The 15,314-nt window shown below is 59.3% G+C and overlaps 1 protein-coding gene across 2 annotated transcripts; it reads right to left on the reverse strand.

Moving 5' to 3' along the window:
- Positions 1 to 269: 269 nt before the first annotated feature.
- Positions 270 to 13,296, reverse strand: Zbtb7a (zinc finger and BTB domain containing 7A). 2 transcript variants are annotated; one of them, XM_008837079.3, is made up of 3 exons: positions 13,155 to 13,296; positions 4,458 to 5,710; positions 270 to 1,978 (listed from the first exon to the last, which is right to left on the reverse strand). In XM_008837079.3, exons 2-3 carry the CDS (start codon positions 5,693 to 5,695, stop codon positions 1,504 to 1,506), a joined length of 1,713 nt encoding a protein of 570 aa, XP_008835301.1. In that variant the 5' UTR covers positions 5,696 to 5,710; positions 13,155 to 13,296; the 3' UTR covers positions 270 to 1,503. The 2 variants fall into 2 exon arrangements, with proteins under 2 accessions (XP_008835301.1, XP_008835300.2); XM_008837078.3 differs by lacking the exon at positions 13,155 to 13,296 and adding an exon at positions 11,777 to 12,075.
- Between the last annotated feature and the right edge of the window lie 2,018 nt (positions 13,297 to 15,314).

Here is a 15,314-nt window from a genome sequence, read left to right on the forward strand (position 1 = left end):
CAGACTTGGGGATCCCTCTAGTCCCTTCCCATGGCTTCCTGGCCACCCCGACCCCAAGCCTTGGGGATACAAGTGGGATTCTAAAGTTACGATGAGTTTTTTTATTTTATACAAAAATAAACTGACGTAGGAATTTTCGACCTCTCTCTCCCTCTCTCTCTCTCTCTCTCTCTCTCTCTCTCTCTCTCTCTCTCTCTCTCTCTATCTATCTTTTCAATTTTTCATAGAAGTTTGGGTGCGCTCTTTTCAATTTTTCATAGAAGTTTGGGTGCAACTTGTAAACATTTTTTTTAAATTAAGAATTAAAGTACCCGTTCTGTTACAAAGTGCCAAGGTCCCCCCAATACGGCTGGTGGCCTGGTTTGTTGTTTCGTTCTTCCTGTTTAATAAAACATTGGGGTTTTATTGCTGTTTGTGAAATTAAGCTGTGGCCTCCCTCACTTGCTCCCCCATCCTTGCCTGCCAAGTCCCTAGGGGTTCCCTCCAGTTCTGGCTGCATCCCCCCAAAACCCCTGCCGGCTCCTCTGAGGAAAAGAATATTTTTTTATATATATATCTCTCTCTCTATATATATATATATCTATATATAAATTTTGTCTTTAAGGAGGAAAGGGAGGGAGGATCTAAAAAGTGCTTTAAAAAGTGGGGCACAGGGTCAAGATAAAAGTTTTGAATCTGAACATGGAGGTTCTGGAGTGGCGCAGATGGGAGGATTGGGGGTGGGGGTCGCCCTGAGCAGTGGCCCCAAGGGCCCCGCCAGATGTAAGCGCCGTGAAAGGTGGCGGAGACCCTGGGGTCCCCCGGAAACCCCTGCAGTCCCCCAAGTCCCGGCTCCATCCATCCAGGCTTGGGAATAAATAGATTTTGTGTCTCAGTGGAGGCCAGGGTGGGGTGTGCAGAGGTGTGAGGCCACAGGCAAGGATGGGAGACAGGGAGGCCGGCAGGAACAGCAAGGGGACACCCCCCCTTTTTTAGTAAGTGCCCTGAGGAAGGAGGGTGGGGGGCTGGGGACCATTTTAACGTCCACTCCCAGTGGACAGAAAACATTTAAGGTCTGTCTGAGAGACCCCTACAAACCAACCAGCCAAGAGTTGGGGATGCATCCCCGAGTCACCCTCACCCCAGCCAGGGGCAGGTGGAAGGGACCCCAGGGCCAGGGCCTCGGATCGGGGAGACCAGGCTCCCTGAGCCCCACAGGGCCCCTGTGCTCAGTCCCAGGACCCCACAGCAGAGAGGGCTGCGGACGCAGGAGCGGGGTGGTGGGGTCCCTGTAGGGGGACACACATCATGAGGACAGCAGGCGCTCGCCTGTGACAGCCTTCGATATATATATATAGAGACATTATATATATATATATCCTGTGTGTAGATAAGATAGATAGATAGATAGTATCTTATATAGAGAATTTCTTGTTTTGTGGTGCTGGGGGTGGGTGGCGTAATCCTGCTCTCTCTATCTGGGGATGTCTGTCCTCTCTCTGTTGTTTTTGGTTTGTTTTTGTTTTATGCAAGTCCGGATGCGAAGTTACCCTCGGTGGCAGCCACCTCAGGGCCACCTGTGCCGTCCTCTCCGCCGCCGCTGCCCGCTACATTCAGGCGGCCCGAGTCAGGGCTAGCCTCGTCCTCCTCCTCCTCCTCGTCCTTAAAGTGCTTCTCCTGACCGTTTCGAGGGGCGTCAGAGACCCCGGGGGGCACAGGAGCCCCAGCCGGGACGTCAGGGGGTGCACCGCGCACTCGGGGCTTGCGGCCTCGGCGGGAGGGAACCCCGTTGCAGCCGTCTTTCTTGAGGTGTCTGTGCAGGTGGTCTGAGCGGACAAAGGTCTTGCAGCAGCTGTCGCACTGGTAGGGCCGCAGCCCCGTGTGCACACGCATGTGGTTCTTCAGGTCGTAGTTGTGCGCAAAGGCCGCCCCGCACTGCTGGCACAGGTACGGCTTCTCGCCGGTGTGCTTTCTCATGTGGACCTTTAGCTTGTCCTGCCTGCAGAGGAGGGGGCACAGTCAGCTGGACTGCCTGGGGGACACCCCACTCCCCACCCTGGGAACCTCCACCTTGGGACCACACCCCAGGGACCATACGGACCACATCCCATCCCCAGAGCCCCCAGACCTCAGAGCTAAGCAGACTGTTCCCAGCCAAAGGAGACAAGAGGATACAGGGTGGAAGACCTGGCTGACAGGGGGCAGGTGTGCGCCTTAGCACCACCACTATTTATTGGGTACCTGCTGGATGCCAGGCTCTGGTCCAGAGACTGAAAATGCCACAGGGGAGTATGTGTGTGTGTGATACACTGGGTGTCTAGATGGTCTGGTTTTAGCTCTTATCTGTAACCCCATCAGAGGCAAGGATTTCTGTGAATTCCAGGCTAGCCTGGGCTACATAGTGAGGCCATGTCTCAAAAAGCAAACACTGATAAACTCCTACTTGCCTCTCAAAGCCCACCCTCCACATTGACCCTCTGCCTTTTCTGGTCTTGCCCCTGGCCTGAGTTTCTGGCGCTGCCCTGGGCTGCCCTCCCTGCTAGTTCTACGCTGTTCCTGGTTCCTCCTGCCCTCAAAGACACAGCCCCTGGTCCTCTGAGCCAGACCTTCATCCCTGCCTCAGCCATTGCCCTGTGCCAAGAAACTTGGGTGCACTGAACTCACCACTTGCCCCTGCAACTGCCCAGATCTGCAACCAACACTGGAGTACATAGCTGCCCCTGCCCCCATTCAGGCCCTGTCAGGCCCTCAGAGGACAGGACGGGACAAGTTTTTCTAGCTGTGTCCAGTCATTTCCTCAGGTTCAGAGAGGAGAAGCAACAGGCCTGGGGTTGCACAGCAGAGGTGGGGGGGCAGACCTGGTTTCATCACCCCAAGCCCTAGCCTGGGTAATTATAGCCCAGGCTGCCACAGACCCAGCTTACTCAACGCTCACTGTGAGTCACAGGGGCCCCTGGGCTCCAGGCCTAGAGGGGGTGGGTGGGGGCTGGGGCCCGGGGCAGGGGGAGCAAGAAGAAACCAAGTGTGGGAGAAAAGGCTTCACTCGGAGCCCTTCTCTGGGCCTCAGTTTCTCTGACAAGAAGGGCAGGACCAGCCCCAACAGCAGGTGGAGGTTGCCAGGTACCAAGAAAACTGAGCCAGGCTGGTAGCATGGTGGCCCCCAGACCTCTATTCTGCTGATCACTCAGACCCTAAAGGGGGGAGCCCATGGAACCCAAGGACCCTCCCTAGAGGAGGAGCCGTGGCCTCACCACCCATAGCCCCGCCCACTAAAGTGCCCGCCTCAGCACTGTGCTCTTTGCCCTCAACTGGCACTCCTGGGTACTGGAACCTGGCCTGCCACACCCTCCTCTCCTGCCTGCTGGGGAGGGGGCTGGGGTGCTGGATGCTGGGGAGGGGTCGGGTGCGGCCAGGAAGCCGGAACAATGGTTTCTTTCTTCAATCCTGGTAGGTGTGGCTGGGGGAACCCCAGGGCCGGGGGTAACGCTGAGTCACCGGGCCTGGCCGGGTCTCTGCCTGCCAGTTGTGCTCCCCCCCACCGCAGGTCTGGCCTGCCTGGGTCCACACAGCCCAGCAGACACATCTAGACTCCTCAGAACTGATCACACACAGCACCTGGCTAGGCCTTCCCCATGGCTCCCTCTCCTCCTACCTCCATGGCCCCCAAGATCCCCAAGTTAACTGGCCCCAGGGCCTTTGCACTGCTAGATCTCAGCAAGGCCTGCATCAGTCAGTGTCCTCATGTAGACTCTGGCTTGTCTGTCCACAGCTGCTTCCCTAAACCTGGGCCTGCCTGGCCTAATAAATGTTGGCTGAGAAGCCAGGTGTGGTGGTGCATGCCTTTAATACCAGCATGCTGGAGGCAGAGGCAGGCAGATCTTGTGAGATGTAGCAGCATGATCTACATGATGAGTTCCAGGCCAGATGGGACTGCAGAAAGACCCTGTCTCAAAAAAACAAACATGGCAGCTGAATGACTTCAATGCCCAACCAGAAACCTCCTGCATGGGGAAGTCACTCCCCCAAACAGAAGAGCAACTCAGCAGTTAAGAGCAAGGGCTGCTCTAGCAGAGGACTGGGGTTTGGGTACCACCACCCAAATGGCGGCTAAGAACTGTTCATAACTACAGTTCTAGAGGATCTGACTCCCTCTTCCAGCCTCCAGGGGCATTGCACACACAGGTGCACTTACATACACGCAGGCAAATACAGAAAATGAAAATTCTAGAAGATCGAGTATAAAGGAGTGCCTTTAAAGACAGAAAAAAGGCCCGGCCCCTCTGCAGCTGCCCACAGGTCAGGCCCAGTCACTCCCTTTCTGCCTGCCCACCCTCACTGGGATATGAACCCTTGAGGTCAGGGACCTGTCTACACTGGCTTGGACAAATGGGCACACTGCAGGGGTGGGGGGTGGGGGAGACAAGGGACAGGGACCTGTCCACAGAGCAGTGTGTGGCCTCAATAGGGCCCATGCTCACCTGGTGAAGCGGACTTTGCAGATGTTGCACTCGTAAGGCTTCTCGCCCGTGTGCGTGCGGATGTGCCGGGGCAGCTTGCCAGCGCCCTGGATCACCTTCTCACAGATGGGGCACTTCTGGAAGGCCTTGGCCCGGATCTTCTTCTCACCCTTTTGCGACCAGGCTGGGTACACATCCCCCTCGTGGGCGCCGCTGAAGTATTTCAGGTAGTAATCCATGACGCCTTTGTCGTCTGCCCGTGACTCCTCGTCGCTGTCCCCGGAACGGCCTACTGACGACATCATCTGTTGCAGCAGCGTGCTTGCCGCCAGCCCGTCCACATCAGCAGCATCCCCATCCTCACCCTCGGCTGTGCCAGACAGGAAGGTAGGTGAGTCCCCGGGTTCCGGGGCCGCCTCAGACAGTGAAGCTGCCTCCTCGTCCCCGGCCCGACCATAGTGGCCATTCTGTGTGGTGGTGGGCGGGGCAACAGGGGTTGGGAAAAGACCCCCAGCAGGCGCATCTTCATCCCGCTCAGGCCACAGGCCGGGGTTGCTGTCCCCCTCGTCCCCGTCCCCTGCCGGGGGTCTCTCAGTCGGTGGGCCTGGTCCATAGAAGTCTAAGCCGTTGCAGTCGCCCGCAGCCACAGCGGCCACAGCAGCGGCCACGGCCTCTTTGGTAGCATCCAGTTCATCGTCAGGGGCACCAAAGGTGGACCATGGGAAGCTGGCGGCTGCGGCGGCAGGCAGGCTGTTCATGGGGTTGCTCTGGAAGAACTCCAGGTACTCCTTGGCGCGGAGCAGGTTGCGCTGGTCAGTCTGGCCTACTGGGTCCAGCTGTCCGGCGTCTCCAGCGTCGGCTGCCAGGATCTGGCGGTCCAGGAGGTCGGCGCACACATGGCTCACAGCGGGGATCTCGAGCAGGCGGGCGGCGCTCAGGATGTCACCCACATTGGCTGTGCTGACCGTGAGGGTGGCCGTATAGGCGAAGTCCATGAGTGCGGTCAGCGCGTCAGCGCTCACAAAGTCGATCTCGTACACATTCTGCTGGTCCACCACGGCACCTGACGTGAAGAGCTTTTTGAAATACTGGCTGCAAGCGGCCAGCACTGAGCGGTGTGTGGGGAACTCCCGGCCCTCCACTAAGATGACCACATCGCACAGCAGGCCCTGCGTCCTCTGCTCATTCAGGCCACTCAGGATGTCGCTGCTGTGGTCCGGGAACGGGATCCCAATGGGGCCGTCCACGCCACCAGCCATTTTCCGCACCCACACCTGCAGCCAGAAGGACAAGGGCCATCAGTGGGCAGTCAAGGCCTGGGCCACTGGCCAGTGACTTGCGATACCACACCCAAACCCACCCCAGCCTCAGTTTCCCAGCTGAACACATCAAGATCTGGGATATGAGACTGGGAGAGTTGTTTGCTAGTGGGTGAGGGTTCTCATAGCCTCTGACCAGCTTTGGGATCCCCAGGAGTTCTCCCCAGCCTTAATTTTAATTTCCCAGCTTGGCACCTCAGTCAGAACCCACCCTGCAGCCAGGTGCACTCCTTTAATCCCAGCACTCTGCGAGACTGAGGTCAGCCTGGGCTACATGGAGAGGTCCAGGCCAGCTGGGGCCACAGGAAGACCCTGTCTGAAAAAATAAAACCCCACAAAAACAAAACAAAACTGAAAATGCAAAAAACAAACGCACAGAGGGACTGCAGCCCGCATAGCTGCGGTTCCTCCTGGCAAGCCATGCAAGGATGTCTGTTCATGAGTTCCCCACCCCAGTGGGAGACATGGGCCAGAGAGGGACACCAGCTGTCCTTGACCCCCCCCCACTTTGCTAGGGGTCTCAGGATGGGGTGTTACCAAGCATGGGACCTGGGCTTGCCTGCCATCCAGAGGGCTCAGTCTGTGGGTCAGCCCTGCACCCCCTAGGCCGTGTCCCCACAGAGGACAGGATGGGTCTACCTTGCCACCCAGCCCAAGATGGTGTCCTAGCATGAGCCAGTCCTCAGTCTCTCCATCTGGCAAATGGGCACAGGTCCCCTGCACAGGGGGAGCCTGACCCATCCTACCCCACCTCTCCACTACCCCCCCAGCTGTGACTCATCTGCCCACTGCCTTGTGGAAACTGCTGGCACTGTCCCCACCCTCCGCCCTCTCCTGGGAGCCAGACTGCAGGACCCCCATCCTCCACCCTCTCCCTTCACCACCCAGCAGGACCCCCACTCCTCTGGATCCTCCTGCCTGTCACCCCAAGGCACACTGTCCCCAGAGGGGACAGGACCTGGGCTGCACTCTCCTGAGGCCCAGGGGACCTTCCTGTCTGGTGATGCCTGACCTGTTTCTCACCCATGTGGGCCTGAGTAAGACTGGTGAGGGAGGCCCAGTCCCTGGTGGGTCCCTCCCCACCCGGTAGCCCATGACACAGACTCCTTTGTGCCCTCAGCCACCGCCCACCCTTTCTTCCTGCTGCACCAGCTGCTCGAAGCCCCCTGCTCAGGGGATGAGAGACTCAGAAGTGATGGTGTGGAATGGGGGTAGGAGAGACCCTGCACCAGGCACAACTCCAGAAGCGCCCCCCCCCTCACCATCTGCTGTCTGGGCCTCAGGGAGCATGTGGGCAGATGGAGCTCAGATCTGATAGGACAAGCCGGTCCTCTCCCTCCACTGCCCACCACAGGGAGGGGGGACACGTGACCCCCGTCCCGGCCATCACTGCCCCAAGATGTCCCCTAGTCTGGGTGACCCAGGTCCCCTCGGGGATGGCTAGAAGGTATCTATCTCTCCAGGGGCCTGACAAGGCCTGAGTGAGTCAGCCCTGGCCTTCACCTCAGGCACGGCCACCCTGGCTTCCCACCAGGCTCGGGGCCAGGGGCTGCCCAGGCCCTATTTTAAGTACTAAGGAACTCAGGCTCCAGGACGTGGATTGTGGCTGGGGTGTCAGAGATGTCCCTCGCTGAAAGGCCAGGCCTGGGTGACTGAAGCCAGGGGGACCCCTTCGGGAACCAAGGCTACCACTGACAAAGACAGAAATGGGCTCAGAGAGGGCAAGACACCCAGGCCAGGGTGCCCAGCAAGGACAGGCCACCAGGTCCAGAGAGGGTGAGACACGGAGGTGAAGGCTCCCCCAGAGCTACCTGGGTTGCCAGGTCCTGGAGACTGAACTGGGCCCCTGAAACAGCTGACAGGCCCTCTCTCCAGAACAAGACCCACCTGCTGCCACTCCCTGGGCCTGAGCCCCACCTGGACCTTTCAGGGGCCCTCACCCAGGAAGCCAGGACTCCCCTCAGTCCCGAGAGACCCAGTTTCCAAGTGCTAGAGCCAACCAGAGCCTCCAGGGTGCGTGGGGTCCCAGGAACCCAAGTTTGGCACCTGTAAGCTACAAGCCCAGTTTGTGTGGCATCTATGGCACAGCTGGGCCTGGCTGGGGAGTGGAGGCCACATCACCCTCCTCCGGGAGGCCTCCCCAACCCTGACCAGGGTCCCCACAGGACAGTTCCTGCCTGCGCCTGCCCCCATGGGATTTCCAAGGCTGCTCGGTGCTGAGTTGGCGGCCGGGTGAGGGGCAGGCCCTGGCAGGCCCCTCCTGGGCTGGAAAGGTGGGGCACACTCTTGTGGGGCCTGGCCACACAGTAGGGGCATAACAAAAGGTCACAAGAACCAAAGCCCGGGGGAGGGGGAAACAACACCCTGCTCCACCCTCCGACCAGGCCTGGCACACCCAGTACCAGGGGCCAGCTGCAGGTCCCACCTCATCTCACCTAGGGTTACTTGCTGTAGCTACTTTCAGGAGAATCTGCCCTCCCCCTCCTATCTCAGCTTTCAGGAACTAACCAGGTGCCTATGCCATTCTCCCCAACAGCCAGGCTCATACTCCAGCCTAGGGGATGGCCCAGGAAGGCCCCCGGGGGACTGAGGACCATGGTCTGCTGTGGGGACAGGACTGAGCAGCCTGGAGGTTGGGGAGGGGCACAGAAACCTAGGTCAGGGGTCTTCCCAAGGTCACACACAGAAGGTGAAGGGTAGGACTGGTCCCCACCCCCAGGAAGGAAGAGGGGCCTGGGCAGGTCTCTGGTACCCACTACCTTCCTGGACACTTCTGGGGGCAGGGAGGGGCTGGCTGATGAGAGGAGTCAGACTCCACCCTCTGAGCTGCCCATCATCCCAACAACACCGGGGTTCAAGTCCCATCCATTCCCTCCCCTTTGCGTGCCTCCATTTCCGCTGACCATTTCTCTGACCAATTGGGGTGCTGACTCAGCTAGCCCCTTCTTCTGGATCGAATGTTATTCCTAGGAACTGGGCCCAGAGAGGGTGGGCCGCCAGCCCAAGGTCACACAGCAACCCTGGTGCGCAGGTGCGGCCACAGCCCCCGCCCAGCCTGTGATGCAAGGTTAGTCCCTGGGGGTTCCAGCGCCCTGACCTGGTGCCAACCCCCGCCTGGCCTGGTCCCAGTCTAATGGAACAGGAATTCAGTGGGGGAGGGGGGACATGGGCGGCCCCCTGCCCGCAGGCCCTCCAGGACAAGCCAGCCACGTCCCTCCAGCCAGGCCGGTCACACAAACAGGCCCTCCGTCATTTACTGTCCATTTACTGCCCTAAATGGGGAGGGGCTTCCTGCCCCAGCCTTAAAGGGCCAGAGGCAGGAAGACAGCAAGCCTTGTGGGAAGTGTGTGCGTGTGGGGGCGGGGACAGGCCGGCCTGTGGGGATCTCAGCTCCAGGGTGGGGCCCAGGCCCACCCTGTTCCCATGCTCTGATAGCTGTACAACCAGGAAGGCCAAATGGGAGACCTAGGCCACTTCCCAGTAGAAGCCTGAAACTTCCCCCCTGAAATGGAGGGAGTGAGCTTCCTGGCAGCCAGGGCAAAGCAAGCAAGGTGTGGACTCCAAGAAGCCTGGCCCACTACACCTGTTATGGAAGCAGCACTGGCTGTGTCACCTGGGGCCATCTGCAAGCCCTGAGATTAAAAAATAAAAATGAAATGAAGCCCAATACTTCCAGAGGCCTGGATCCAGCAGAATCCCCACCTCCTCTTTGACACATCCTGGCTCAAGGTGGGCCCAGCCTGTTTTCCAGTCAAACCAGAAAGACGTGGGTGGGGACATCCACTGTGTGGCCCAGCCCCGGCCTGCAGAGGGGACAGATGGAGGGGCCGGACCTCAGGCCACAGTCCAGGCCCTGTGTACCCCACAGAGAACTGGGCTGAGGACCCTGGAGTGGAGCTGGGGTGCAGGATGATTACTAGCACCCACCAACCTGAGTGTACACCCACCCTCCTCAGCCTGGGAGGCAGGATCTGGAATCCTGGGCCACCTGGTTTTGCACACAGGGCCACACGCTCAGAGAGGGGAAAGCACTGGCTTAGGGTCACAGAGCCTGGCTGGAATTTGAACCCAGTTGCCAGAGCCACTGGTCTTGCCTCTAACTTGTTCTCCCCAGAATGCCTGTCCCCTCCCCCCGCAACAGCCCCCAGAAGTCACCCTGAAGGGGACTGGCAAGGCTTGGGGGGGGGTCCCCTCTGCCACCAGGGGTCGGTCCTGATCACCAGTCCAAAGCTGTCTAAGCTGAGAAATAGCCTGAAGGGGACACCAGAGAAACTGAGACCCAGGGGGCTGTGGCTGCACCCTGGTGACCCTGTCTTCAGATGGATACCCGCTAGCTCGATGATGGCCTTGAGTCAGGAGCCTGGGGTACAAGGGGGGAAAGTGAGGGTGGCCCAACTCCCAGCAGACCTTCGGGTGCTGGGGGGACCTGAAGAAAGCAGAGGAACCTCATGGAAGGGGGGCTAAACAACATCAGGGGGTCAGGGGACCTATCCAAACTCACAAGTGGACCCCTCCTCAGGTTAGGCCTAGGTTAGATTCATTTGATATGATCAATTCTAAAGCCAAGCAGCTCTGCCGGCCTTGGGGTAGCAGGCGTGGAATTGGGGCTCTGTGGGGGTGTACAGGGCACACTGAGGACACCCACACCCACCAGGTGATTGCTGCCTAAGAGCTCTTGGCAGGACTAGGGTTTGAACTGTGTGACCTTCCAAGTCTCACTCACCCTCTCTGGGCTCAGTCATGTTTGAGTGACAGGTGCTGGCCAGACATCCAGTTGCCCCCCCACACACACCCACACAAGTGGGCAGGTGTCCCTGTAAAAGGACATGAGGGGACTTTGGAAAGACCCCACACTGAGGGGCTGGAAAACCGGGCATGTGACCTTGAGTCCATCTCTGCTTGGCCTAGTAGCCATGGCCCCCTGCCCAGCACTCACCAATGGCTCCAGTGGGATTTACCTACTCCAGGCCTCAGTTTCCCTCTATGGAACTGTGTGACCCAGCTCCAGGTAACACAGCCTCAAGAATCCCAAAAACCACCAAGGACGGAGGCTCTCCTGTCCCAGGAGCTGTCCTGCAGTGGGCCATGCCAGGTCCCCAAGTCTCAATGTCCCCACAGACTCCTGCGATCCCAGGTGTGTGCATTCCCCCTGGTGCCATCCAGGTGCTGACTAGTCTTGTCTCAGCCACTCACAACTAAATAATAAATACCCCCCCACACCCCCAAAGTGACCGGCGTATTAAAATTTCAGTGTCCCCGTTGGATCCTGTTTCCTGCCTCTTTTTTTCCAGCCATGGCTCTAGTCCCCTCCCTCCCTCCCCCAGGACAACTCTGTCGCCACAGCGATGTCTGCCGGTAAACAGAGCCCCAGCCCCGAGCCCAACCCCCGGAGAGGCTCCCGGCCCAGCTAGGGGAAACTCAGAGCGTCCCCATGGGGAAGATGTGGGTGCAGAGGTGACCCTGGGGTAAGATGTCCCCCAACCTACACAGAACTCTTTTGCAACGGAGGTCTGGGGGGGAGGCACCTCTCCCACCCCAGCCTTTGCCAATAGGAAGTGATCGGCTTAGTGGCTGGGGTGGCTCTCCCCTCCTCCAACGTGGGAGCGGCCACTCAGGGTGACGCCCTGGGCCCTGGCTTGGGGGAAGCTGGGGGGGGGGGCGGGTGGCTGACACTGGAGGGCAGGGGACACGCTCTCTCTCTCTCGCTCTCGAAAGCAGCTGTGACGAGGAGAAAGAGAAAAATAAAGCAAAAGGAGGGGAAGATAGGAGGATTACGCCATGCCTGTCACTCGTGGGTGCTGGGCTTAGTCACTCTCGGGTGCTGAGCTAAGTAGGCTTGATGGTGGGGGAGGGAAAGGAGGGGACACGGGGACAGCCATCTGTCTCTCACTTCCGCCAGTTAAGTGAGCACCCTTGGGTGCCAGGCCAGGGTGGGGGCGCACGTGGTGGCGATGGCGCCCGGGAGGAGGAAAGGAAAGAGGAAGGGAAGGGACGGCGGCCCCGAGGCGGCGCGGCTCCTACCTCCTGCCCGGGCGGCGCGCGGGCCCCAGCGACCGTGATGATGGCTGCGGCGGGCTGACGGCTCCGAGCCCCGGCGGGCGACGCTGAGCCCGGCCCCGCGCCACCCTCCGCCGCCGCCCGGCCAATCCCCACCCGGACTGGGGGGAGGGCGATGCAAATTACCCCGGATCTGGGTCCGCCCGTCACCTCCCCCGCGCCCGGCCCGGCCCGCGCCAGGCCGCGCATCCCCGGCCTCGCCTGAAACCCTGAGGCTGCCTGACACCACACCCTCCCCCGGGGAGAGAACGTCCTGGCTTCCGAAGGAACCTTTCTACTGTCCCACTAGCGTCCGGAACTAAAGGGAAAGGGGGAAAAGTAAAATATGCAAACGGGGGGGGGGGCTAGGGACGGTTACACAACACGAGGGGAGGGGCGGCAGCCGGAAACCAGGACCGCCGCGGGCCCCCAGCAAGGGAGCCGCGGTAGCCCCGCCCCCTCCCTGCAGACCCCGCCCCTCCACGCAGACTCCGCCCCCGTGCTGCGCCGCTCCGCAGCGTCCCTCGCTCCCATTGGCTCTCCGGTCTGCCGCTCACCGCCCCTCCTCCGCACCGCCCCTCCCTGAAGCGCCGTGGTCGCAAGGCACTCTGGAATCTGTAGTCCGCGCTGGCTCACCATTTCCGAAGCCGCCAAACCTTGAAGTTCACAGAAAGAACTACAGCGCCCAGGAAAAACCGCGAAGGGCTGCGCCCGCCCACCCGGACACCCCACCTCTTCCCTCCTCTTTTTTTTTTTTTTTTGCAAAGCCCCCCTCCCTGTTTTCTCAGCCCCCTCCCCCATCCCCCATGGTGCTCTATCCCAGCCAACTCCAACGTATGCACGCAGTACCAAATAGCACCCCCAATGTTCCCCACGACCACTCGGGAAACAGACCAGCGCCGAGCCCTGGGCCCTATTGCAAACTTAGCACGCGACGCGCCCCCTTCTGTCCCCCCACCTCCGCCCTCGATGCAGCCCGGCTTCCCCTCCCCCGCCGCCCGCGCGCCCGAGAGACCCGGGAGGCCATGCAGCCCGGTGCCAGGAGCAGGAAAGGGGAGTGTTGGCGCCCCAGCTCGTGCCCTTCGCCCCCTGATCCCGGACCCCTTCCTCCCGGGACTCAGCCAAGCACCCCCTCTTCTCAAAGAACTTAAGAACTGAAGACAGACTAAAGCCCACTAAAATCTCCTTCCAGCCGGCACCGTGCGCACCGTACGGTTGCTCAGGGCGCGCACTGCGCCCCCCTGGCCCCATCCCCACCCTGCAAAAAAAAAAAAAAAAAAAAAAAAAAAAAAAAAAACAGCCAGGTGTGGTAGAGCACGTCTTTAATCCCAGTGCTTGGGAGTCAACCCCGGAGCTGACTTACCTCGTCTGGGGGGCCGGAAGGATGCACTGGATCTGGGGACCCCCCCTGGGGGTCGGCGGGGTGTCTGTCGGGGTCCGGCGGGGCTGTGCTGCCCGCGTAGCTGGCAGCTCCAGCGGGCGGCGGCGTCACTGCCCTACAGTAGCCGTACAGTATAGCAAAGCCCCGTATGATGCTCCCTTCCTGGTTTGTCCGAGGGCAAGAGGGGTCCTCCCTCGTCTTAAAGGTGCCGCAGCCGCCGGCACCCCCCACGCCCAGCCCGCCCCCCCAGCCGGCCGCGGAGGCCTGAACAGGCTCTGCAGGTCGGTTCCTGCCACGTCCCCGCGGGGCTGCGCCTGCTGCACCCCAGGAGAGATCAGATCACATCGGGCTGTTATTAAGGATTTGGGGGTGTAGGGAGGGTGCATGGGGGGGCTCCAACCCGGACCCACCTCCCCCTCCCCTTGCAAGCCCGTGACCTCTCCGCCCCGTGGTGCGGCGCAGTGCCAGTTTCAAAGCTTATCTGAGCACCAAAGAACCCCAGGGTGCTGGGGGGGAGAAAGGGGCCCCCTCAGGTGCAGGGGGTGGGGGCCTGTAGATAAACAGTTCCCCCAGCCTGTGCACACAGGGCGGGGTGCATGGGTGGGGGGGACGCGGGCTGTGCCCCCGACGCCCCGGGCGGGGCGGGTTGGCAGCGGGGGTGGGGAGTGCCGTGTGCATCCCGGGAGGACCCACTGCTGAGTGTGGGGGGCACGTTCGCCCTGGCGGGGGGGCTGAGGGAAGACAGGGAAATGAGGGTCCCCTGCCTCATCTCCCTAGGGCCACCAGGGCTCTGGCAGGCTTCCCGCCCCGATCTGGTCCTCAGTTTCCCCAAGCGGTGTAAGGAACAGTGTTTGCAAGGAAGCCGCGGTTGCATCTGAGCTCCGGGTCCCCCCACATCCCCTCTGGGCCTCAGTTTATCCAAGTCCTCCCAGGAACCGCTGAGCTGGGGGGAGTCCCTCCCTCTCCTAAAGCAATCAGCCCACAAGCCTGGCACCCAGGGATTCCATTAAGAGTTGCCTCCACCCTGAGCTCAGTTCAGGGAAGGGTCACAAACAAGAACGGATTGTTTTCCTGGCTGTGTAATTTTCCCCCGTCTTGCTTGCAAGGGTCGTTGCAAATCAGGACTTTGGCAAATGATCCCAGTGACTTTGGCAAAAGATGGGGAGTAGGGAAAGTATATTCAACCCGGTCCTCTATTCAACCCGGTCCTCTCTCCGTTTCTCTCCCACTTCCTCTTGGTCCCTGGAGTGGTCTGGAGAGAGGAGACAGACTGACATCCAGGCCAGCCAGGCCTCCTGGGTTCTGGGGTTAAAAGCACGCACCACCGGGGCTGGAGAGATGGCTCAGGTTCAGAACACTGGTTATGCCGGGCGTGGTGGCACACGCCTTTAATCCCAGTAATCCCAGCACTCGGGAGGCAGAGGCAGGCGGATCTTTGTGAGTTCAAGGCCAGCCTGGTCTATATAGTGAGTTCCAGGACAGCTGGGGCTACAGGGAGATCCTGTCTCAAAAAAAAAAAAAAAAAAGAACACTGGTACACTGGTTATTCTTGCAGAAGACTCGGGTTCGAATCCCAGCACCCACATGTCAGCTAACAACTATCCAAAACTCCAGTTCCAGGGGATCCAACAGCCTCCTCTGTCCTCTGCTGGCATTGCACAACACGGGTGCACTTACCTACGCACAGGCGATACACGCATACACATAAAATAAAAAAATATATAAAAAAGCACACACCACCATGCCTGGCAGATTTATTATTACTGTTATTGTTACTATTTGCCTCAAAAGCTGTTTGTATTTTATTTTATTTTGTTGGCTTCAAAGCACTGATTGCCCCACAACACCCTCAAATATGCACTTTTGCTATTTTTTTTCCAGATAATGAATTAAAAGTACCATTTCAGATGGGCATGGAGGCATATCCCTCTAATCCCAGCACTGGGGAGGCAGAGGCCGGCAGATCTCTGTGAGATCAAGGACAGCATGGTCTACATTTCGAGGTCCAGGCTACTGGGGCTACAAGGAGACCCTGTCTCAAAAAGACCGAAAAAAATAAATATAAATAAATTAATAATAAATAAATGAATGAATAAAAAATAAATAAATAAATAAATAAATAAATAAATAAATAAATAAATA

The sequence above is a fragment of the Nannospalax galili genome, unplaced genomic scaffold (assembly GCF_000622305.1).
Source record: "Nannospalax galili isolate Female #2095 unplaced genomic scaffold, S.galili_v1.0 scaffold77, whole genome shotgun sequence".
Taxonomy (NCBI): domain Eukaryota; kingdom Metazoa; phylum Chordata; class Mammalia; order Rodentia; family Spalacidae; genus Nannospalax; species Nannospalax galili.